We start from the raw sequence: 24,511 nt of genomic DNA, 5'->3' as shown, positions 1-24,511 counted from the left end.
TGTAGGTGAGAGTGACAACCTTTATTGGAGGCGAGGGTCTGAGTGCCGTCAGATCGTCAGGTCATGTGAGCTGACCCTGCAGACCACCCCCCTGCCCCCCGGACAGCTTGGCGCCCCCCAGCACTGCTGGGGGCGCCCCGCCCCGCCCACGGCCCACACCGCCAGCGCGCACTGTGGGAGGCCCAGGACACCCCGCCAGGCTGCAGGGGCTTGGGTTTTAAGGCAGTCATTTGCAGCCTGGCACGGCCCGCTCCCAGCTCTGGGCAGCTAGGGACCCGGTCTGGCCAGCCCTGCTCCAGCCCCGCATCTGGCCCCAGAGCCTTGGAGACCCTCTCCTGCGCTAGATAAAAAGTGCAAACACGTGGCTCTTCCTGCATCTGCTAAGAAAAAACTGGTAAAAAACAGGCAGGGAGTCTGTGGGGTCTGGCCTGGCCCTCGGGCCTCTGGGGTTGCAGCCCCGGGCTCCCACAGGCAGAGCCACGGCCAAGGCCTTATTGCTGTGTGCGGGGCTGGACCCCCGTGGCCACCCGGTCGGGGTCAGGCAGGAGAAATGCAGGCGGGGCTGTCTGGCTAGTTCCAAGTGCCAGCTTTACCAATGCAGCATTTATTTTAAAATTAAATTAAATTAAATTAAAAAGAGACTGCATCACCAGGTGCTTTTCTGGGCTGGGTGCCAAGACTGCGCAGCAGCGGCGTCACACGGGGCCACTGAGGGCGGCTCCGGAGGGTGGTGGCCCGCCAGCCTGTCTGCGGGGTGGGGGGGTCGCTCAGGGCTGGGCTCCCTGGCCCGGGGTCCCCCAGCCCCTCCCCTGGCCTGACCGGCTCACCTGTCTCTTGGCACTGTCCCCAAGGCGGCTGCCATGGACACGGCTGGGCTGGCGGGGGCTGCGGTGGTGACGGCCACCATAGGCCCGGGGGGGACAGCCACGGCCAGCACAGGGGAGACGGCCTGGGGCGCAGGGCCCGTCATGGTGGCCTCAGCGGAGGCAGTGGGCGCCTCGGCAGGGTCCAGGGGCACCGGGCCGGGCGGTGAGCTGGGGGCACAGTCAGCCCTGTGCAGCAGAAGGGTTCTGGTTACCCGGGCCCCTGTTTTGCCGCCCCAAGTTCCAAACACTCCAGAGACCCCCCCACCCCACCCCTGCACAGCCCGCCAGGCAGCCGCCTCCTGCCAGGAGTGCTCACCCGGAACGGCCCGCCCCTGCGCCCCCCGCAGGCCCCCACCTGCTCTGGAATGACCCTCAGGTGCCCCCACAGCCCACGCCCTTCTGTGGACCATGTGGCCCAGGGCCATTCCCTAGACAGCCACAGGCCACATCTGCCCAGAATGTGCCCACCCACCCCTGGAGACAGGGAGCGCAGGAGGGCGGCCTGGGGCCCAGGAGCACCCACAGCACCCAGCGGCCGCACCCGCTCCCAACTACAGGGCATCACCCACTGCCTCGCGAGGACTCCGGGGAGGCAGCAAGGGTGGGGGGGAGCCTACAGGCAAGCCTGGCTCGTTACCCACAATGGCCCAAAGTGCACCCCCCAAACCAAAGGACTTGCTCTCAGAACATCGCCGGGTGGGTTTCGGGGGAAACGGGGGTCAGGAAGGAAAGAAGCTGAGCTGCAGGTCTCCCTGAGCGGCTCGGTGAGAACCAGCCCCTCCTGACGGGCGCCTGCTCCCTCCTGGTTGTGCCCACGGGTGAGCCCAGCACTGGTGGGATCAACGTCCCCTGGGTCCCGGGAGCTAGTGTGTGCTGAGGCAGAGCTGGGCCCCCATGGACAGGCTGAGCCTAGAACCTAGAGGGAGGATCTGAGGGGGCGGGGGAGCCAGGAGCAGCCCCGTCCTCCCTGCCCGCCTGGCGCCCCTCACGCCGACTCAGCTCTGCTTCTCTCCCGGCCCAGAGCCCTGCCGCCCGCGTCCCGTCTCAGCACACAGCTCTTGCCACCTGCCCAGCCCCGAGCATCTGTCCACAGGGGGTCCCACAGGCCGTAGGCCTGTCCTGCACACGGAGTGTTTGCAGGGCTGAGCTCGCAGGGAGAGCACCTCTGTCAGGGCCTGGGCCGAAGCAGAGCCCCAGACACCCTCGTCCTACTGGTCCAGTGAGACAGACGTGTGTGTGAGGCACCCAGCGATGGTTGTGACTCTGGACTGAGCACCCACCCCCAGGACGGCAGCAGCTCCAGAGCTTCCCCCCATCCCCCGGGACCCCTGAAGCCTGGCCATCCCCTCCAGTGAGGCCTGGGGTGGGCTGGCCCCTCGCTACCTCAGTGACCACCCGTGGCTTCCCCTTAGAGGAAGGGGTGTCCCTCCTGTCCAGAGCTGGCCTCTGAGAAGTCACAGGGCCGTCAGGACGAGGGGGAGCACAGGTCCAGGCCTCTGCACACCCCCGGGAGCCCCCTGCCGCCCACCCCGCCTACTCACCTGGGGCCCAACACGGACAGCGGGGAGGCCTTCTGGCTGGGACCCACACCGACAGCCTCCGAGGCAGCAGCCGCCTTCTGCTCATCCTCACGGCTGCTGGCGGCCACCAGGGGTGCCTTCCTGGGGACACCTGTGCTCCAGGCACCAACTGCAAGACGGGGCCAGCGATGCCAGGTGAGGACAGAGCCGGTGTGGAGCATGCGGGAACTTCAGCCCACGGCCCAGGGACACAGCTGTCCCCCACGCCCACACTGTGCCCGTACGACATGCACACACGTGTCTGTGAATTCACAGAAGCTGCAGAGAACTGTCCTCCCCGCAGGCAGGGCCACCACGCAGCCTGGTGGCTTCCAAGTCTGTCTGGGCTCAGGGCCAGGCCCAGGATAAGCACAGGACAGCTCGGTGCGCCCCGCCATCCGCCCGTGGGAGGCGGTGGGCCAGCCCGGGGGCCTTGCTTGGAGGTGGACCCTCCCCCCGCCGATAGGCCCGCTCCAGGCCCACCATCACCCAGGGGACACGGCTGCCCCACCCCACTCCTCTGCCCCAAGGCAGCCCCCACTCACGAGCTCTCTCTGGGCCCTGGTTCAGGCCAGCCTGGGCATCACCGTGGCCCGTGTCCACCGGGGAGCTGCACCTCGGCCCCGACTCAGAGCTGTGGACGAGGCCGACACTCAGCCTGAGCCAGGAGACCTGGCTTCAGGCAGCTGGGCCCCTCACTCCCCCCAGCGCCCGCCTCACCAACAGAAAGGCTGGAAGTCAGCGAACTTGGCCCAGCCTTTCTCCTCTGGAGCAGAGGTGCTGGGGGAGCTGGCTGCCCACACACTGGAACCCACGTCAAGCGCCACTGCTGGGGCCGGGCTGGCAGCCATGGGAGTCACTGGCCCATCAGGCACGGCCCATGGGGAGCCTGCTGGGGGAGACAGGTGTCCACACCCTCGCCCAGCAGGCAGACCGGCCAGCCCTGCCCTGGGGTCCAGGCGTGACTGACCGTGGAGGCTCCGCAGCAGGGGGGCAGGCGTGCCTCCCCCAGAGTCCCGGGGACACCCACCCCAGCCAGGACAGCGTGGCCGGAGGGTGGCTCTGGGCTCCACCCAGAGACTGTCAGGGGCTGAAAGCGTCTGCTGCAGGGTGGGGTCACCAGACCCTTTGTCTCTGCGTCTCCACCAAGCCCCCCACAGCCCCGTCACCTACCTTCTGAGCCGCCCTCGCACGGCGAGCCTGCCTGAGCTGCATCCACACCCTCGCCTGCACTCTGGCCTCGGCGCTCTGGGCCGTCCTTCAGGCAGCGCTCTGACGCGTGGGGGGCCCCGAACCTGGGGGGAGAGGAGTCAGCTGCCCTCCCCGAGCGCTGGGGCGGGGCTGAGGCGGGGCTGAGGTGGGGCAGGGCCGGCGCGTCCCGGCCCACCTGGCTCTGGTCACGCGGGCCGCACGGTGCGTCTCCTCTGCCTCCCAGAGATCGTCGTCCTCGTCGAAGGGCTGGATGTGGTCGCTGCAGCAGGCCTCAAACAGCGCGGCGCCAGGCTGCGAGAGAGTGCACATGGGCCCCGTGGCCTTGCGCCCACAAAGCCTGGCCGCCTCCGAGAGACCCCGCGGACTCACGCTGTCGTCATCGGCATCGACGCTGAAGCTGATCTCTGCGATCCTGTCGAATGGGGCACTGCAGGGACAGCAGGGACACCGTGACCTCCACCAGAAGGGGCGGGAGGCGGCCCCGTCTGGACCTGAGGGGTGGGGGCGGGGGCGCCACACTGCAGGCTCACAGCCAGGGGCGACCCGCCTGCCGCCCTCCCCGGAGGGCACCTCGAGACCCTGGGGTTGCATGTGGGTCCAGCTGAGGAGGTGGTGTGACAGCCTGAGCCGTGCTGACCGCAGGCCAGGGACCTGGTCAGGCCAAGCGGCACCCAGTTCCCGCCCACAGGCACCGAGGACGCGGCGGGCACGAGGGAGGCGGGCAGAGGCTGCTGGCTCACTTGACACTGTCGTCCTGCTCAGCAAACTCCTCGTCGCTGAAGCCAAACTGGTCCACGAAGGTGGCTGTCATCTGCTGGACCTGGTACTCGGAGAACGCCTGGACGACAGGGCCGGCTGCTCTCAGGAGACGCCCTCAGCGACTTCTCCCAGCTCCTGCCCGCTTGGGTGGGCGCCCAAGGCGGCCACGTCCACAGAGCCAACCACGTCCCCAAGGGTCCCATGGATGCAGAGTGCCCGGGGCCCCCTTGGCGGCTCTGGCGGCGCACAGGGTGTGGCGCCGTGGGGACACGGAGGCCTGGCCGCACACACCTGCTGCAGCGACAGCTCGCTGGGGAGGACGCCCTCCATGTCCTCATCCTCACTCGAGGGGTGAAGGTGGTGTGTGCTCACCTGCAACGGCCAGGGCGGGCAGGCGTGAGCGGGCACCCTGCCGCCCCAGCCCTCTGCACAGGCAGCCCCGTGAGCCCAGGCCGGGCGGAACCGCAGGGCCCGCAGAGCTCTGCCCGGAGGCCAGGCCTGCTCACCAGGTCCACCGCGTTCCTGCGGTTGGCCTCCGACAGCGTCTCCTCCACGAAGCTCTCCCAGCGCCCGCGGCAGTCCGCCGGGAGCCCTGTGGGAAGGCCGCGCACTGAGCCCCTGGTTTCTGGAACACCGCGGCAGCGCGCACCCGTCCTGGCCTCACAGGCCCGAGCCCGTGGGCAAGTGTTCCCGGGCACACCGGGCCCCGACGCCCTCCCCGTCCCCTGCACAGGGCCGTCAGGGGCGCACGCCTCCATGAGAGACACTGACCCAGCCCACCAGGGACTGAGCGCCACGCTGGTATCAGAGGCCCCCCCAGCTGCTGAGCTCACAGCTGTCCCTGGGCTGTGGGGGCCACGGCGGCCACTGCAGAGGTGTCTGGCGGAGCACGGCAGGGAACACGCCAAGGCCGTATGCACGCGAACGACCAGCTGCACATCGGCAAGGCAGCTTCCCGCGCCCCGGCAGGCTCAGGGGCCCCAGGCGGCACACACAGCCAGCCAGGGCTCCCAGATGGTGTGCGCCTGCTCAGTGTTCCCCAGCGCCCCCTCGCCCCGGGCCGGGCCTGTCCTCAGCCTCCGCCCACAGCCCCTCACTGCCCTCAGAATCCCGCCCTCGGGCCTGGCTTGAGTGCACTCGCCCCCGGCGCCCCGAGTGCTCACCCCTGCTGGCACCCACTGCTTCAGAGGTGCTGTCCTCCTCCCCGAGAGGCCAGGCTGCCCACCTTCTCCCATCTGAACCCCTCAGGCCCCCCCAGCTCAGCCCACGATGCGCTGCTGGGAGCTGAAGAGTGCCGTCCGGGATACACAAGGGGCACACGGCAGCCCCAGGTGGAGAGGCCGCAGACCGCGATGAGAGGGGGCCCCAAAGGGCTCTGGGCTGCTCTTACTAACAGCACAGGGCTCGTCAGGGAACCGACTCAGGCCCAAGGCCCACTGGGCAGGTCACCCCGTGGGAGGCGAGCTGACCGTCCAGCAGCAGGGCCACTCCCACGCGACGAAGGCCGCAGCGCAGGGGGCACCGTGGGCAGCGACGCCCGGGCCTGGAGGCGCTCACCTCGGAAGGCCTCGCTGACCTGGCTCTGCAGGGGGCCCCCCTCCAGGCTCTGCACCACTGCGTTGGCAATCCGGGTGAGGTGGCCCATGTTCCCGCGCCTCATGCCGCCCGCCGCCCTAGGAGAGGAAGCATCAGGTCAGCGGGGCCCCGCGTGGCGCAGCGTCGGCCGCCGCCTCCCACAGGCTTCCTCCCCGCGGAGCTCGCTGAGCCATGTGCTCGGCGCCAGCGCCCCCAACTCAACTTTGCACAGCCGGAGGCCCGGCACACCAGGGTCACGTCGGGGCCGCGAGAGCTGCCCGAGGGCGTCCCAAGACCCAGGGAGACTGAGGGCCAACCGGGGACCCAGCAGTGGGCAGCAGCAGGGGTGGCTGTCCCTGCCCTGGCTGGTGGCCACCAGCACGCCCACACGGCCCTTCCTCAACCTCTCATCTGCCCCCTGGGCGGCCGACAGCAGAGGACGGGAAGACGCAGGCTCGGGTCCCCAGGGGCAGCTCCTGCTCTGCGCCGTGTTCTCTGCTCAGCCCAGGCACAGCCAGAGAGGACACCAAGGGAGCTGACTCGGGGGCCCCCCAGCAGGGGAAAGGGGCCACGAGACTGGGAGGAACCAGCCAGAGGCGAAGCCGGACGAGGGTGGAGGCCTGTGAGCAAGCTGCTCAGGACACAGGAGAGCTCGGCTGAGGCGTCACCTGTCCGCCGCTTCCTGGGGCTCAGAGACTCCTCGGTTAACAGCACCGAGCCATCTCTCGACACAGGCACACACACGCGTGCACCAACAGGCGACACACAGGAGGAGACCCAGCACAGGCCTCCCGAGTCACCACACCCGGGCCCAGCGGGAGCCAGGGTGACCCCGCTGTGCCTGGGGCTCCGTGAGGACGGACGCAGATCTGTGGGTTCAGCACAGCAGGACGGGAAGGATGAACCAGCTGAGGTCGCAGACAGCCCCGCCCAGAGCAGCTCTTAGGAGGGCAGAGTGGGAGCAGAGGGGGCCCTGCAGTCACACCAGGTACCCAGGCAGTCGAGACCTCTGAGCAGCGGGCGACACCACCTGCTCGTTTGAGAGAGGCCCCAGCCGATCAAAGGGACCAGAGGCCAGGAGGGGCAGGGAGGAGGCAGGGACTGGCCTGGGCGCTCTGCCCAGGGTTTGAGGCTTCTGTGAGCGCCACAGCTGGAGGCCAGCACGGGGACCTGAGACGGTGTGGAACACAGGACTGGGGTCTCCGCTGCTGAGCAGGCGAGGGGCCCCAAAGCCAGGCAAGCAGGCCTCAAGGAGCAGGATCCTGAGTGCGGCCCAGCTGCGCCGCCTGCCTGCCCTGCGCCTCAGCCCCGCCAGCAGCACAGCTGCTCCCCCAGCAGTGGGGCCTGTCTTCGGAAACAAACCCTCCGTGGCACCCCCCCCCCGAGCCCCACGCAGGCCCCAGGGCTCTTACTGAGTGTGGTCGTTGGCTTCCCATGCCTCCAGGATCCTCTGGACCAGGCAACACTTCTGGAACAGCTGGGGACAGGCGGCAGCGGTCAGGTCAGCGGGCAGCACGCCCCGTCCGCCCACCCCCGGGGCTGAGTGGGCTCAGCAGGCAGCACGCGGACACGTCAGCCCCGAGCTCCCTGTGGGCACACCTAGCATCAGAGCCCAGCCCTACGGTCCCCACCACAGCCCCAGGCAGGTGCCGTCCAGGGCCATCCACGAGGGGACACGAGTTCCACCCCGCCGCCTGCCGCTGGCCATGCCCCTGCTCTCGCTCCTCGGGGCGGAGGCCGCTGGCCCGGGGCTGCCCTGCCCCCAGCCCTTCGAAGCTACCCCGCCTGCAGAGGCTGTGCCGGTCTCAGCCGCACCTGCACCCACATGCAGCCTCACCATGTGGGAGGGCCCAAGCACCGCCCCCCTGCCCCGCGGCCCTCTCCCCAAGGAAGCTGCCTTTGCTGTCGCCCAGGTCAGGCCTGCAGGCATGGCCCCTCGGGACTCTCTCCCAGGCCTCTGGCCACAGACCCAGGGGACCCTTGCCCCGCCACCCCCCCCCCACCCGCCCCAGCCTCGCGTCACCTGCAGGAGGGCGGCATGGCTGACTCCTGGGGCCCAGTGTGCACCGCTGGGCTCTTGGCTTGGGGACCACGTGTGCCATGTTCTGCTTTTCCCTCCCCTCCTTAGGGAGCGCCAAGGAGCGCTTAGACCAACTCCCTGCAGGCCTGGCACTGGCCACGCAGGGCTTGCAGCCCCCAGAAGGCCGGCCCTGGGGGTCTCGGGCTATCGGGAAAGCGGGAGAGCCGTGCAGAGCCGCCGCTCTCCCCAGAGGCTCACAGCCCCAGGAAGCCCCCCCGCGAGAATCAAGGCGCGTCTGCTCTTCCCCGAGCACTCCTACCGCGGCAGACACGCCATCTGGGGGCCGCTCGCTCCCACAGCCCAGATGAGCCAACACAGGCAGCATCAGGGCTCCTCGGCACCCCTCCTGGACCCTCCACCCACAAGCGCGGGGGTCTCCTGTCTCCTGGTTTCAAAAGCAGAGCAGCCCACCCACGTCATGCGAGGGTTAAGGAGACCACACAAGGCCCACAGCCCCGCCTGTGCACACGGCCTGGGTGGACCTCAGGGCACACAGGATGCAGAGACAGGCGGGACACGGCAACTCACATGACCCCGGCTGGACTTACGTGGGTCACCATGGTGCTCTCGGGGACGCTGCTGGCAGGCTGGGGGGTTGCTGGGTCCCCGCTGGAGGGTGGAGGCTCCAGTGCCCCCTCGGGTCCATTGGCTGCGGCCCTGTCCTCCTGGGCAGCGTGGGACAGGATGGCGGCTATGCAGAGCTCCACTTGGAGGTGCAGGAAATTATTCCAAGTGTACTTAAAAAACAGGTCCTGCAGAGACAGGGAATGAGGGACACACCCAGGCTGTCTCCTGTGGGCGGAGCCTGAGGGGACCCTGTTGTCCGTCCGCCTCCCACACTGGCCCCCCAGCCCGCTCTGTCTCCCTCCCACTCCACCCTGACATCTGGCTGCAGGGCTTCTAGCAACTTCCGCAAAGAACCACCCGCAACCTCTCCCCATCCAGCCCAGGCCGTGCTTCTATCTCTACTCTCTGCTCCTGAGCGCTTGCTGTGGGTCTGTTTTCCCCCATCCTAAGGGAGAGGCTTGGCCCACGGTGGCTCAGCCTTGCCCCTCTCGGGTGCGTCTCCATGAAGCTGCGAGTTTCCTGTGAAATCGCCTCCGCTACATGGCACGCGTTTTGCTATGCCATGTTTTTATCACCCTTCTTTTATGATTTTATCTTAGACCCACAAATCACTGGGAGCGTGGGCGATTCTCCACCCCCTGGGGGGCCATGACTAGGGGCCTGTGTGGACACTCCCCAAGGGGCCTGGGGTGGAAGCCCCTGGGGGCTGAATGGGCAGTGGCTTCCTGCGCGGGGCCTCCAGACCTGCCTGAGGTCAGCAGGCCGCGACGGCGGGGCGGGGGGGGGCTCCCTTACCCACGCCCCATGGCCACCTCACACCCAGCAGGGCTCATAGCAGCCCACGCCCAGACCCCCTGCTGCCCCCACGGAAGGAAGCCAGGAGCGCAGGGTGGGGAGACGGGGCACACGCTTAGCTGCTCAGCCATGACCAACTCTCTGCAACCCCATGGGCTGTATAGTCCACGGGGCTCCTCTGCCCCCGGGTTTCCAGATAAGAATACTGGAGTGGGCTGCCACTTCCCACTCCAGGGATCTCTGCAACTCAGGGCCTGAGCTTGTGTCTCTGGTGCCTCCTGGACTGGCAGGTGGGCTCTTCACCGCTGCGCCACCGGGAAACACACACCGAAACACAGTGAGGGCGACCCTGGTGGCCCAGTGGTTAGGAACCTGTCTTCCAACGCAGGGGCCATGGGCTCCATCCCTGCCCAGGGAGCCAGTAATGACATCCTATATGCCACGGGGCAGCTGAGTCTGCACCTCAACTGCTGAAGCCTGAGCTCTGTGACGAGACGCCACTGCGATGAAAAGCTCGTTCACCACAGCCGGAGGGCGGCCCCCACAGCAATGGAGACCCAGTGTAGCCGAACATAGAAATAGACTTATTAAAAAACCAAAATAGTGAGATGCCACCTGAAACCCGTCAGGATGGCTATTATCAAAAAAACAGAAAGCATGTGTAAGTGAGGCTGTGAAGACATTGCTGGTGAGAATCCCACTGCCTCCAACAGCTGGACGCAGAATCACTACGTGCTCCATCGACTCCACCCCTGGGGATGCACTGGGAGCAGGTGAAAGCACGGGCTCAGGCTTCTCACACACCCACGGTTACAGGAGCATTTTCATGGCTTCTCCAGTGGACCACGTTTTGTCAGAACTCTCCACCATGGCCCGTCCATCGTGGGCGGCCCCACACGGCAGGGCTCATAGTTTCGCTGAGTTGGACACGGCCGTGGCCCATGAGAGCAGACTGGTTAGTTTCCTGTGATCCTGGTTTTCAGTCTGTCCGCCCTCCGATGGATGAGAATAAGAGGCATAGGGAAGCTTCCTGATGGGAGAGACTGACTGAGGGGGAAACTGGCTCTTGTTCTGATGGGCAGGGCCATGCTCAGTAAATCATTAATCCAATATTCTATTGATGGCTGTGTTCCTTCCCTGTTATTTAACCCTGGGCCAAACTATGGTGGAGGTAACGAAGACAATGGTGCCTCCTTCAAAAGGCCCCGTGCAGGCACGCCACACTCAGCGCCCCCGACCCTGCAGCAGGCCAGTGTCGACCCACGCCTCCGCTAGAGATGCCTGGACCCTCCCGGGCAAGTCTGGGTCAGTCTCCTGGGGGTCGCTGCCCCTTTCTCCTGGGTCCTGGTGCACCAGGTTCTGCTTGTGCCCTCCAAGAGTCTGTGTCCCAGTCCTGTGTGAGCTCTGGCGGCTCTAGGGTGGGGTTAAGGGAGACCTCCTCCAAGAGGGCTTCTGGAACACCCAGGGCTGCTGCACCCAGGGCCCCTGCCCCTGCGGCAGGCCGCTGCTGACCATACCTTGCTGTGGATCACAACAAACTGGAAAAATCTGAGAGAGATGGGAACACCAGACCACCTGACCTGCCTCTTGAGAAATCTGTATGCAGGTCAGGAAGCAACAGTTAGAACTGGACAGGGAACAACAGACTGGTTCCAAACAGGAAAAGAGTACATCAAGGCTGTATATGTATCAACACGGCTGGGGTAAGGAGCAGCGGCTGTGCCTTGCTGAGGCAGCCGTGAAGAGATACTCCACGCCCAAGGTAAGAGAAACCCAAGTAAGATGGTAGGTGTTACAAGAGGGCATCAGAGGGCAGACACACTGAAACCATACTCACAGAAAACTAGTCAATCTAATCACACTAGGACCACAGCCTTGTCTAACTCAGTGAAACCAAGCCATGCCTATGGGGCAACCCCCAACGGGCGGGTCATGGTGGAGAGGCCTGACAGAATGTGGTCCACTGGAGAAAGGAATGGCAAACCACTTCAGTATTCTTGCCTTGAGACCTTCATGAACAGTATGAAAAGGCAAAATGATAGGATACCGAAAGAGGAACTCCCCAGGTCATTAGGTGCCCAATATGCTACTGGAGATCAGTGGAGAAGTAACTCCAGAAAGAATGAAGGGATGGAGCCAAAGCAAAAACAATACCCAGCTGTGGATGTGACTGGTGATAGAAGATCCGATGCTGTAAAGAGCAGTATTGCATAGGAACCTGGAATGTCAGGTCCACGAAGCAAGGCAAATTGGAAGTGGTCAAATAGGAGATGGCAAGGGTGAATGTCGACATTCTAGGAATCAGCGAACTAAAATGGACTGGAATGGGTGACTTTAACTCAGATGACCATTATATCTACTACTGCGGGCAGGAATCCCTCAGAAGAAATGGAGTAGCCATCATGGTCAACAAAAGAGTCCAAAATGCAGTACTTGGATGCAATCTCAAAAACGACAGAATGATCTCTGTTCGTCTCCAAGGCAAACCATTCAATATCACAGTTATCCAAGTCTATGCCCCAACCAGTAACGCTGAAGAAACTGAAGTTGAATGGTTTTATGAAGACCTACAAGACCTTTTAGAACTAACACCCAAAAAAGATGTCCTTTTCATTATAGGGGACTGGAATGCAAAAGTAGGAAGTCAAGAAACACCTGGAGTAACAGGCAAATTTGGCCTTGGAATGCAGAATGAAGCAGGGCAAAGACTAATAGAGTTTTGCCAAGAGAACGCACTGGTCATAGCAAACACCCTCTTCCAACAACACAGGAGAAGACTCTACACATGGACATCACCAGATGGTCAACACCGAAATCAGACTGATTATATTCTTTGCAGCCAAAGATGGAGACGCTCTATACAGGCAACAAAAACAAGACCAGAAACTGACTGTGGCTCAGATCATGAACTCCTTATTGCCAAATTCAGACTGAAATTGAAGAAAGTAGGGAAAACCACTAGACCATTTAGGTATGACCTAAATCAAATCCCTTATGATTATACAGTGGAAGTGAGAAATAGATTTAAGGGCCTATATCTGATAGATAGAGTGCCTGATGAACTATGGAATGAGGTTCGTGACACTGTACAGGAGACAGGGATCAAGACCATCCCCATGGAAAAGAAATGCAAAAAAGCAAAATGGCTGTCTGAGGAGGACTTACAAATAGCTGTGAAAAAAAGAGAGGCGAAAAGCAAAGGAGAAAAGGAAAGATATAAGCATCTGAATGCAGAGTTCCAAAGAATAGCAAGAAGAGATAAGAAAACCTCTTCAGCAATCAATGCAAAGAAATAGAGGAAAACAACAGAATGGGAAAGACTAGAGATCTCTGCAAGAAAATTAGAGATACCAAGGGAACATTTCATGCAAAGATGGGCTCGATAAAGGACAGAAATGGTAGGGACCTAACAGAAGCAGAAGATATTAAGAAGAGGTGGCAAGAATACACAGAAGAACTGTACAAAAAAGATCTTCACGACCCAGATAATGATGATGTGATCACTAATCTAGAGCCAGACATTTTGGAATGTGAAGTCAAGTGGGCCTTAGAAAGCATCACTACGATCAAAGCTAGTGGAGGTGATGGAATTCCAGTTGAGCTGTTTCAAATCCTGAAAGATGATGCTGTGAAAGTGCTGCACTAAATATGCCAGCAAATTTAGAAAACTCAGCAGTGGCCGCAGGACTGGAAAAGGTCAGTTTTCATTCCAATCCCAAAGAAAAGCAATGCCAAAGAATGCTCAAACTACCGCACAATTGCACTCATCTCACATGCTAGTAAAGTAATGCTCAAAATTCTCCAAGCCAGGCTTCAGCAATACGTGAACCATGAACTCCCTGATGTTCAAGCTGGTTTTAGAAAAGGCAGAGGAGGGCTTCCCTGGCGGCTCAGTGGTAAAGAATCCACCTGCCAATGCAGGAGATATGAGTTCGAGCCCTGATCTGGGAGGATCCCACATGCTGCTGAGCAACTAAGTCCCTGCACCACAACTGCTGAGCCTGTGGTCTAGAGCCCAGGAGCCGTAACTACTGAGTCCACGTGCTGCACCTACTGAAGCCCCCACATCCTGGAGCCTGTGCCCCGCAACAAGAGAAGCCGCCGCAACGAACAGCTCGAGCACTGCAACTAGGGTAGTCCCCATCACCACAACTCGCAACAACGAACATCTGCAAAAAGACAGCTTCTTGAGGAAAGGACTTATAAACCTCGGAAGAGAGCTAAAAAAACAACAAAAAAAGGAAAGGCAGAGGAACCAGAGATCAAATTGCCAACATCCGCTGGATCATCAAAAAAGCAAGAGAGTTCCAGAAAAACATGTATTTCTGTTTTACTGACTACGCCAAAGCCTTTGACTGTGTGGATCACAATAAACTGTGGAAAATTCTGAAAAAGATGGGAATACCAGACCACCTGACCTGCGTCTTGAGAAATCTGTATGCAGGTCAGGAAGCAACACTTAGAACTGGACATGGAACAACAGACTGGTTCCAAATAGGAAAAGGAGTACATCAAGGCTGTATATTGTCACCCTGCTTATTTAACTTCTATGCAGAGTACATCATGAGAAACGCTGGGCTGGAAGAAACACAAGCTGGAATCAAGATTGCCGGGAGAAATATCAATAACCTGAGATATGCAGATGACACCACCCTTATGGCAGAAAGTGAAGAGGAACTAAAGAGCCTCTTGATGAAAGTGAATGAGGAGAGTGAAAAAGTTGGCTTAAAGCTCAACATTCAGAAAACGAAGATCATGGCCTCTGGTCCCATCACTTCATGGGAAATAGATGGGGAAACAGTGGAAACAGTGTCAGACTTTATTTTTGGGGGCTCCAAAATCACTGCAGATGGTGACTGCAGCCATGAAATTAAAAGACGCTTACTCTCCTTGGAAGAAAAGTTATGAGCAACCTAGATAGTATATTCAAAAGCAGAGACATTACTTTGCTGACTAAGGTCCATCTGGTCAAGGCTATGGTTTTTCCAGTAGTCATGTATGGATGTGAGAGTTGGACTGTGAAGAAGGCTGAGCCCCGAAGAATGGATGCTTTTGAACTGTGGTGTTGGAAGAGACTCTTGAGGGTCCCTTGGACTGCAAGGAGATCCAACCAGTCCATTCTGAAGATCAGTCCTGGGATTTCTTTGGAAGGAATGATGCTAAAGCTGAAACTCCAGTACTTTGGCCACCTCATGCGAAGAGTTGAGTCATTTGAAAAGACCCTGATGCTGGCAGGGATTGGGGGCAGGAGGAGAAGGGGACGACAGAGGATGAGATGGCTGGATGGCATCACGGACTCGATGGACGTGAGTCTGAGTGAACTCCGGAAGTTGGAGATGGACAGGGAGGCCTGGCATGCTGTGATTCATGGGGTCGCAAAGAGTCGGACACAACTGAGCGACTGAACTGAACTGAACTGAACTGAAGGCTATATATCGTCACCCTGCTTGTTTAACTTTTATGCAGAGTATATCTTGAGAAACGCTGGGCTGGATGAAGCACAAGCTGGAATCAAGATTGCCAGGAGAAATATCAATAACCTCAGATATGCAGATGACACCACCCTTATGGCAGAAAGTGAAGAAGAACTAAAGAGCCTCTTGATGAAAGTGAAAGAGGAGAGTGAAAAAGCTGGCTTAAAGCTCAACATTAAGAAAACTAAGATCATGGCATCTGGTCCCATCACTTCATGGAAAATAGACGGGGAAACAGTAGAAACAGTGACAGACTATTTTTTTTGGCTCCAAAATCACTGCAGATGGTGGCTGCAGCCGTGAAATTAAAAGACGCTTGGCTCCTTGGAAGGAAATTTATGACCAACCTAGATAGCACATTAAAAATCAGAGCCTTTACTTTCCCAACAAAAGTCCATCTAGTCAAGGCTATGGTTTTTCCTGTGGTCATGTATGGATGTGAGAGTTGGACTATAAACAAAGCTGAGGGCTGAAGAATCGATGCTTTTGAACTGTGGTGTTGGAGACGACTCTTGAGAGTCCCTTGAACTGCAGGGAGATCCAACCAGTCCATTCTGAAGGAGATCAGTCCTGAATATTCATTGGAAGGATTGATGCTGAGGCTGAAGCTCCAATACTTTGGCCTCCTGATGCGAAGAGCTGACTCACTGGAAAAGACCCTGATGCTGGGAAAGATTGAAGGCAGGAGGAGAAGGGGAGAGGATGAGATGGCTGGTTGGCTGGCATCACCCACTGAACGGACACGAGTTTGAGCAGACTCTGAGAGTTGGTGATGGACAGGGAGGCCTGGCGTGCTGCAGGCCATGGGGTCACCGAGAGTCAGACACGACTGAGCAACTGAGCTGGAGCACTGTGTACAGCGGCCACACCGAGGCCCTCTGTGGCAGCCCGGGTATCAGGGCTCCACACTTCCAGTGCAGGGGGCACAGGTCTGAGCCCTGGTCAGGGAGCTGAGATCCCACATGTCACACCTCATGGCCAAGTGAAAAATTAGCATACAAATTTTTTTTAGAAAATGGCCAAAATGTGGAAGCAACCCACTGTCCATCAATGTATGAATGGATACACAGAACGCAGTACGTCCACACAATGAAACGCCATGTGGCATGAGAGAGGGAAGGAGCCGTGGCACGCGCTGCAGCCCGGGCGGACGTCCCTGCACGAGAGCAGCCAGACACGCAAGGAGCACACAGGCCGCAGAGCCAGGCACACGGGCCTGGGCCAGAGAGACCCGCAGACAGGCGGCAGAAGCGCGGGTCTCGGGATGAAATAAGCCAGACATGCAAGGAGCACACAATGCCGCAGAGCCACGCACACGGGCCAGGGCCAGTCAGACCCGCAGACAGGCGCCAGAAGCACGGGTCTCGGGATGAAACAAGCCAGACATGCAAGGAGCACACAGGCTGCAGAGCCACGCACACGGGCCTGGGCCAGTCAGACCCGCAGACGGGCGGCAGAAGCGCGGGGCTGGGGATGAAATAAGCCAGACACGCAAGGAGCACACAGGCCGCAGAGCCACACACACGGGCCTGGGCCACAGAGACCCACAGACAGGAGGCAGAAGCGCGGGACTGGGGATGAAATAAGCCAGACACGCAAGGAGCACACAGGCCGCAGAGCCACGCACACGGGCCTGGCCCAGTCAGACCCGCAGACGGGCGGCAGAAGTGCGGGGCTGGGCAGCGTGGGAGGACGACCGAGCGTGTGACGGTCAGTCTGAGGAGAGGAGCACGGCCTGGAAATAGTGGTGACAGCTGTACCACAATGTGAGCGCTGAGCCACACGGGTGACAGCTGTCACAGCGGTGCGCCTCACGTTATATGCGTATGTTCTGCCAGAATCGAATGACAAGTGGGAGGGAGAGAATCTGCTTTGGGGGAGGGGAGCGGAAATGAGGCCTTTCCCAGCCGCCCTCTGACCCACGTCTGAGCTCCACGGTCACAGCAAAGCCCAGGGACTTTGCCTGAGGCAGGCGGTCCTTCAGGCCCAGTTCCAAGGCGGCTCCTTGTGGGAGGGCGAGCAGCGGCTCTTCAGGCTGTTTCAGGCTGGAGAGCTACAGCGTTCTGAGGCGAATCGAGAAAGGGAAGGCCTGTGTCCCCACCACCTCTGCTTTCAGGGCAGCCCTGTGCGAGCCAACACTGGGGCAGGGCCCAGGGGCAGGACGTGTCTCTGCGCAGCCTCCCTTAGGCGGGCCTGGTCTGGGGCTGCGGCCTGGCCCCCGGTCCTGACAGGCACCCGCGGGCGCACTCACCAGCAGCAGCCCCATGGTGTCGAGCCGGCAGAGCTCCTGGTTGATGCTGGGTGTGCCTGTGTGCAGCAGGGCAGCCACGAGGCGGGCGCTGTGCAGGCGCGCGTTGCCCAGGGGCTCCTCCAGCACGCCGACGGAGGTCAGGATGGCTGCTTTCTGCAAACACAGAAGCACTGCCAGTTCAAGCCTGTGCCCACATGTGGGCTTCACTTAGCTCAGGAGCCCCTGCTGTGTGACGTGGCCTAGCCGGGGAGGAGCCCTCAAGGTGGTCTGCGGGAGGAGACAGGGAGTTGGTCAGGTGAAGAGCCTCAGCGCTTCCCTCAGGGCTCACAGAGTGGCCCCGGGCGGGCTGCTGCTGCCGGGAGCCCGGGGCACCCTGGTCTCCGCCGGCCAGCCACAGGGGTGTGAGCTGAGCTCCTAAGGCAGAGGAGCCTGATGACAAAGCTGGCCTCTTGACAGGGTCATCCTGCACGCAGTCCACCTTTTCATTAGCTGAATGCTCCAGAATCCCTGCTTTCACAGGCCCTCCTTTCTAGCGGGAAGCAGGCCACAAGCAGGCTGGCAAACAGAAGCAGCAGCACAGACTGCTGAGCAGGAGACCCAGGGAGGGGCTGGGCGGCCACCCGCCCTGCCCGCCTGCCCAGCCCCTCCCCGGCTACGCTGAAGGACTGAGGGGGCGAAGAAGTGGGCCTCCTCAGGGGCGCCAGCGCTGCCCAGCGCTGCCCAGAGCTGCTCAGGGTCTCCCTGGGGACCCCCTGACCCTTGGCCGGGTGTCCCCCACACAGAGGCCAGGCCTACAGTGTATCTGGGCCTTGGGCAACCCCTTATCAGAAGGCAGGAGTCATCTGGGGGTCAGTGAACCGCTCTACTCCCAGGCCTCCCATAAGAGAAGATGGACACTCAGCAGATGGGGCTTGAGTGTGTCCGCCATTGTGGGCAACGCATGTGGTCCTCGCCTTGCCAGCAACCCCACCCACAAGGTCACCTCTGCTCAGGACACCTACCTTGGGCGGGCTGAGCAGAAGCTGGTGGAAATCCTTCAGCCGCGGCTCGATGCCATGCAGGACACCGGGGCTGATGGTGCATGACCTGTCCAGTCCCTGAGAGCAGGAGTCCAGCAAGCCCTCTGACCTGTGGACCAGAAGCGGCTGGACACAGGGACGCCCCCGTCACCCCGCAGCCCTGCCGGCTATGTCCGCTCATCTCCGGGGACGCTGCTGACTGCACAGGAAGGGGGCCGGCGGGCCGCGGCGTCACAGCCCGATGAGCTCGGCTCCCCCCTCACCCGCCTTGAAGCCCTTCCTGCTGACCCCTCCTCACCCGAGACACAGACAGGACTGGCCACACCACCCCTTTGGCTTTTTATATAAACACTGTTTCCAGTGTTTAAATACACCAAAGGATAAAAATACCAAAGAAAGCTAGCGGCCGTCTCTGCCCAATGGCCCTACTGTCCCTGTGCTGCAGGCGAGGCCTCCACCAGAGGCCTACTTCCTGTGCGAAGGGCCCAGCCTCCCTGGGCTCGTGCAAATAAAACATCAATATTCTGCTTGCTGAACCAGAGAAAACAATGATAACATCATAATTCTAGTTTTAGGTAATAAATATGTATTGGGTATCAGAGTGAGAAAGAGAAACTGCCAACAATCTCACCATTGAAATTAAGTCAATTTCTTGTCATTTTCTGGTTTTCTCTTTCTTAAAAAAAAAAAAAAAAAAAGGGCACAGGCTGCAGTGAAGCCTCTCCAGAGCAAGGACACGCGGGGACCGCAGTCTCCCTGGGGGTCAGATGCCAGCAGCGCATATGCCACGCGCACACCCGCGCCCACACGCTGCAGGGACGCACGCGTGGGCCAGCACTGCACACTGGAGACGGGGTTCCTCTAGGCTGAGGTGGGGACGTGACTGATGGCGAAGGCCAGAGGAGACTTGGACACTGCCATAGGGCCTATCTCTCAACAAGAAAAGGGTCCCCAGGACCACCTGCGTAACTAAAGATGTCAAAGACGCAGACCGCACACCCCAGGCACTGCCCTGGGCCTCAGGCCACTGAAGGGGCAGCTCTTCCCGCTCAGGGGACACTCACCCCGCCCGCCTGGGCTCCAGCAAGGTAAGTAAAACCTGCGTCCCGCTGACGAGGCAGAGCTCAGTCTGCACTCCATCAAACATGTTCCTCAGCAGCTGCTCCACGCACTCCTGCCTGTAGGACACGATGAGGTCACGGCCCGGTGGGCAGACACACAGACCCCACCCCCACCAAAGGAGCAGCACCCAAACCCCAGAGGGGCCCTACTTGGGGCTCAGGCCGAGCACCCCGGTCCTCAGGACACAGCTGCCCCAGGGCCCACACTTCCTGGACCTGCCAGGAGACCCCCAGAGACCCCTCCCCTGCGGAAGAGGCCCATCAAGGTAACCCTGGGTAGGGGCGAGCTCCTGAGAAGTGATCCGAGGCAGCAGCATCCCCAGCCCCTGCCCCCAGGCCCGCAGCGCTGCAGCCCACACTCACGACTCCAGCACCATGAGCAGGGGGTCTGGCTGCGGAGCCTCCAGCAGCTGGCTGCCCTGCTCCCTGCCCAGCCGGACGATGTCACAGAGCGTCTGGGAAGCGTTGGACTGCCTCTGCAAGATGGGCACGTCAAGCCGCCCTCAGGGCCAGCCTCTGCCCACGGAGTGCAGCCCTGGCCGCCCCTCAAGAGTGTGCACTGGGCCTTGGTGGGCAAGTGCGCCCCGCAGACCCTGCTCCAGGGCTCTGCTTTAGATCAGTAAGTGGCTACTAATACACAGGGTGAGTCCTGTGAGCTAATGGAAACAGGAAGGTGCTACAGAGAACAAAAAGCACTCAGCTTTTCTATGGAAATATGAAGCCTCTGAAAACGCAGATTCTTTGACTCGGGGCGCTTTCCAACCGTGTGGGATGAGGCTACGGAGCAGGTGAGCAGGATCAGAGGAAGACTCAGCTGGAGGCCCCGGGCAGGCAGCACCGCATGCCCAGCCCTGGCGTGCACAGCACAGGGAACAGGCTGCAGGATGCGCTCTGGGGCTCCTTCAGGGCGAACGAGAGCAGCCTGGCGGCCGCAGGCCTGCGGAGGGGCCGGTCGGTGCCCAGCGCTCACCCCAATCTGGAGCCCAGCAACCCTTGCCCACTGCCTGGTCAGACGCGTGGGCAACACGGCCCCACGCAGCACAGCCAGGCAGCAGCCAAAGGCGAGACGCAAGCCAGCAGCGCCTTCTCCAAAGCACCGAGAATGTGCGCAGCCGTCCCGAGCGGAAGACGCCTCGCGGGCTACACCCGACACCCTCAGGGACACCACAGGAGAAGGGGGGCCACCCCACAGGCTTCCTCCAGGGCTCACGCCCTTGGACGCCCCCTTGGGAGCAAGACGCAGCCAGTGAGGGCTGTCCCCGAGAGGGGTGCCTGGGCCGGAGGAGCAGCTCTGAGCTGCCTGCAGGGCGGGGGGGGCGGAGCTGAGGGCAGCCTCAGGCAGCAGCCCTCAAGACACTCAGCCCCACCGAGCCCCCAGGGGCGGGTCCTGAGATGGTCACAGTCTTGTGAGAGACCCTGGGCAGAGGACCTGTGACCCTGGCCCGTAAAAGCGGAGATGAGACAATACTGTTACAGGGAATCAGCGTTTGGGGTGACCTGTCACTGAGCCACAGATAACTAGCACAACCCTATTCAAACCGGTTTTTTATAATATGCATGCTTCATGTTTTAGAAAAAAGCCGACTAGAAGTCAGTGCCTGATTAAGGAAGAGGAGGACTCATCAGTCTGCATCTGAGGACGAGTGGCCTACCCTCAGACAGTGCGGGCGAAAGCCCGCGGCCGCCCTGAGCCGGGCTCCCACCCCAAGGTGGTTCCGTAAGCCCCTACTCACATCTTCATCCTGACTCGGATGGATCAGCTCCACGAGTCTCTGAATGGTCTTCTCTTCATTAAGCCACTGAAAGGGAAACGGAGGCGTGTCAGTGACTACTCCCGCACACAGCCCAGCTGCTCCCAGCGACACTTGGGCCTTCCAGGGCAGCCTGGCTCCTCCACACACTTCCTTGTCCACAGCAGGCTCCGCGCGTCCCGGGCAGGGCTCCGCCAGCTTCTAACAGCGCTGGCGTCCGCGCCGTGCTAGCCAAGCCACGAGGGCCAGTACAGCTCGTTCTCGGCGGGCGGCTGCTCCAAAAGGAAGTGAGCCATGAGCCTAAGAGTGGCGACTGTCGATGCCAGGAGCTGGAGCCTGGCCAGGAGGCTCGACGCTTTACTCACCTTACTTTAAATTACAAACACAACCTGCCGATCAACAGCTAACAGTGACTAGCACAGATCTCCTGGGCTCCCCGGCTGAGGACCCTCTCTTTTCTGGGAAGCCCAGGGAGCTGTGGGGGGCACCTCACTGCAACAGCGTCAGGACAGACACAGGCACGGGCGGCAGGACCGACAGCAGGCCAACTCCAGTCTGCACGACCTCTCTCCGTGGAGCCCGGAAGGCTAGTGCTTCCTCTCGGGCGGGCGCCTGGGCGCAGGGCGGGCGCCCAACAGAGCCCTAGCAGCCCCCTGGAGGGGAGGCGCAAGCAAGGCAGCCCCCTTCTGCTCTGCTCATGAATGGACCGAGGCAAGACAAGAGAAAAGGTGCAGAGGACAGACTCCGCCTCAAACACAAGCCGCCATGAGAACCTCTGAGGGCCCAGCCAGGAGGGAAGGTCCTGCTGGGTGGAAAGCTGGGCGCTGGGCACCTCAGGGCTGCCCCGCCAACCCCCGCCACCCTGTGCCAGGCACTTAGTCCACACGCAGAGAAGCTGCAGACGGCACACACGGGGAGGAGGGCCCACACACTCACGTGCAGGACTTCCTGCCGGAGCCCTGCAGGCTCCACGCAGCTGACCAGGCGCAGCAGCAGGTCCATGAGGGCCGACGTGCCGATGTGCTTCAACACCAGGCTGATGAACTTGTCCTTCTTCCTCAGGAACGCAACCACCTGCAACCAGATGGACCCTGAGAGGCGAGCAGGGCAGGCCCTGACCCTAGGAAACACTGTCTTCCCCCGAGAACTGCCACAGAAAGATGTATTTCCAGCAACACTGAGCAGAAACAATGGAAAGACGTGGGAAGAGTTGTAAGAAAGATGCCCTCAGTGATAGGCAGAGACCTGAACACAGACAAGTCCAGGAGGCAGTGGGGAGCCTGCGAGGGCCCTGGGCTGGCAGAGTTTCCCCCACACTGAGCCTGGGCACCAAGGGGGCCCAGACACCTGAGTGGGAGGGCAGAGCGGCCACTCCGTGCGCACGGCCCCAGGTCTCCCCAGAGGGAGTGACCAGTGCAGGCAGGGCTGACGGCCCCCGACACGAGCCGCAAACCCGGAAAGCCGACAGGCCCCATAGATGGCAGAAGGCACAAGACTGAGGTTTTGGAAAAGGAGGGTGGAGGGGCGGCTGGCGGCCGGCCGAGCACAGATGGCCAGGAGGGGCCCACGCAGAGGCCTCCTTGGCCCCTGAAATAAGGGGCCTGCGAGTTCAGGCCCCTGCACTGAGGCAGACCCAGGGCTCTACCAGGGCCATGGGGACGCGTGGGAGGCAGGGGCTCCCAACCGTCCTCATTCTGGAAGTGAAGCGGGGAGCAGAGGAAGGAGGAGGAAGGGAGGGAAGGAGGAGGAAGAGAGGGAAGAGAGGCGATGGGGAGCGGGGGGACTGGCATTTGAAAAGAGAGAAACAGGAGGCCGCAGAGATGGCTCCAGGAACACCCTGAGCGCCTACAGACACTGTCGCAGGAGCACGCCAGGAACGAGCTCATGCCCAACTCTGCAAGCCTGAAAAGATGGATTTCTCTGAGAAAGACACTTAAGTAAACTGACCAAAAAAAAAAAAAAAGGGGGGGGGAGTACTAGAGGGTCAAAAGAAACAAAATCCACAACTAAAAGCCTCCCCATACCAAAAACCCCAGACTGCAAGGGCTTTACTAGAGAACTCTAGCAAACGTTTGAAGAAGCGTATCTCAGTCTTATGCAGGACTCCCCCTGCATAAACAGGGGGACACAAAGGGAGAGAGCATGCCCCATATCACGGCATGGAGACACAGACGCTCGATTCCAAAGCTCGCTGTGGACACTCTAGGAACAGGCAGTGCTGAAGGGCCCACTATGGTGCACTCTGCTCAGCGCTCTCTAAGGGCCCGTGCGGAGAGCGCCCGAGTGGACGCCTGCACGCGCACGCTGCTCTGCTGTGCGCCTGAAACCAGCACAGCACTCCAAACCAACCATTCCCGATGAAAGCTCTTTCTAAAGGAAATTATACACCAATCCCACTGATGACAACAGATAAAAAAATTCTTTAAAAAAAAAAGCAATATGAAAAAAAGTATAATGTATCATTGTCAAGTTGAATGTGTTCCAGAAAATCGACAATTATCTCAGTAAAGTTTCTCAATAAAAGAGATACTGTTTAGAACAACATGAAAATATAAAGCACCTAAGAATAAACATAACGAAAAACCTGTAAGACTGATACCCTGAGAGCGAGGTGACTGGGAGAAATTTAAAAAGCCCCAACTTCTCAGCTTTTTACTACAGTACAAAAGCAGCCACAGGTAATAGGTAAATAAATGAGAGCAGCTGTGCTTCAGAAATTTTTTTTTTTTTACAAAAACAGGTGGCAGGTTGGTTTTGACCTGCGGGCAGTAATTAGCCAACCCCAATCTATAGGCAACACAAGAGAGTATATAACAACACAAGAGAAGACCCTACACATGGACGTCACCAGACGGTCAACACCGAAATCAGACTGATTACATTCTTTGCAGCCAAAGATGGAGAAGCTCTATACAGTCAGCAAAAACAAGACCGGGAACTGACTATGGCTCAGACCATGAACTCCTTATTGCCAAATTCAGACTCAAATTGAAGAAAGTAGAGAAAACCACTAGACCATTCTGGTATGACCTAAATCAAATCCCTTATGACTGACTATACAGTGGAAGTGAGAAATAGATTTAAGGGACTAGATCTGATAGACAGAGTGCCTGATGAACTATGGACGGAGATTCGTGACACTACAGGAGACAGGGAGCAAGACAATCCCCATGGGAAAGAAATGCAAAAAAGCAAAATGGCTGTCTGGGGAGGCCTTACAAATAGCTGTGAAAAGAAGAGAAGCGGAAAGCAAAGGAGAAAAGGAAAGATATACCCATCTGAATGCAGAGTTCCAAAAGAATAGCAAGAAGAGATAAGAAAGCCTTCCTCAGAGATCAACGCAAAGAAATAGAGGAAAACAATAGAATGGGAAAGGCTAGAGATCTCTTCAAGAAAATCAGAGATCTCAAGGGAACATTTCATGCAAAGATGGGCAAAAATAAAGGACAGAAATGGTAGGGACCTAACAGAAGCAGAAGATA

The 24,511-nt window shown here is 59.9% G+C and overlaps 1 protein-coding gene across 11 annotated transcripts in view; it reads right to left on the bottom strand.

Annotated features, from left to right (window-relative positions):
- Positions 1 to 24,511, bottom strand: part of PPP6R2 (protein phosphatase 6 regulatory subunit 2) — a 64,360-nt gene continuing 39,849 nt past the window's right edge. For 2 of the 11 annotated variants that reach the window (XM_069586214.1, XM_069586215.1), the window contains 20 exons: positions 21,966 to 22,103; positions 21,012 to 21,077; positions 19,642 to 19,754; positions 19,222 to 19,335; positions 18,140 to 18,266; positions 17,139 to 17,291; positions 8,600 to 8,803; positions 7,384 to 7,448; positions 5,954 to 6,069; positions 4,903 to 4,988; positions 4,688 to 4,768; positions 4,378 to 4,475; positions 4,007 to 4,064; positions 3,813 to 3,928; positions 3,599 to 3,720; positions 3,146 to 3,317; positions 2,971 to 3,059; positions 2,408 to 2,555; positions 828 to 1,052; positions 1 to 747 (listed from right to left, as the gene is read on the bottom strand). In XM_069586214.1, the coding sequence (XP_069442315.1) occupies positions 696 to 747; positions 828 to 1,052; positions 2,408 to 2,555; positions 2,971 to 3,059; positions 3,146 to 3,317; positions 3,599 to 3,720; positions 3,813 to 3,928; positions 4,007 to 4,064; positions 4,378 to 4,475; positions 4,688 to 4,768; positions 4,903 to 4,988; positions 5,954 to 6,069; positions 7,384 to 7,448; positions 8,600 to 8,803; positions 17,139 to 17,291; positions 18,140 to 18,266; positions 19,222 to 19,335; positions 19,642 to 19,754; positions 21,012 to 21,077; positions 21,966 to 22,103 (2,343 nt within the window). In that variant the 3' untranslated portion in view covers positions 1 to 695. Of the gene's footprint in view, positions 748 to 827; positions 1,053 to 2,407; positions 2,556 to 2,970; positions 3,060 to 3,145; positions 3,318 to 3,598; positions 3,721 to 3,812; positions 4,065 to 4,377; positions 4,476 to 4,687; positions 4,769 to 4,902; positions 4,989 to 5,953; positions 6,070 to 7,383; positions 7,449 to 8,599; positions 8,804 to 17,138; positions 17,292 to 18,139; positions 18,267 to 19,221; positions 19,336 to 19,641; positions 19,755 to 21,011; positions 21,078 to 21,965; positions 22,104 to 24,511 lie in introns of all 11 variants that reach the window. The other 9 variants (XM_069586210.1, XM_069586211.1, XM_069586212.1 and 6 more) reach the window with 7 other exon arrangements.

This window comes from Ovis canadensis, chromosome 3, assembly GCF_042477335.2.
Source record: "Ovis canadensis isolate MfBH-ARS-UI-01 breed Bighorn chromosome 3, ARS-UI_OviCan_v2, whole genome shotgun sequence".
In the NCBI taxonomy this organism is placed as follows: Eukaryota; Metazoa; Chordata; class Mammalia; order Artiodactyla; family Bovidae; genus Ovis; species Ovis canadensis.
This window is presented reverse-complemented; position numbering and strand designations above follow the sequence as displayed.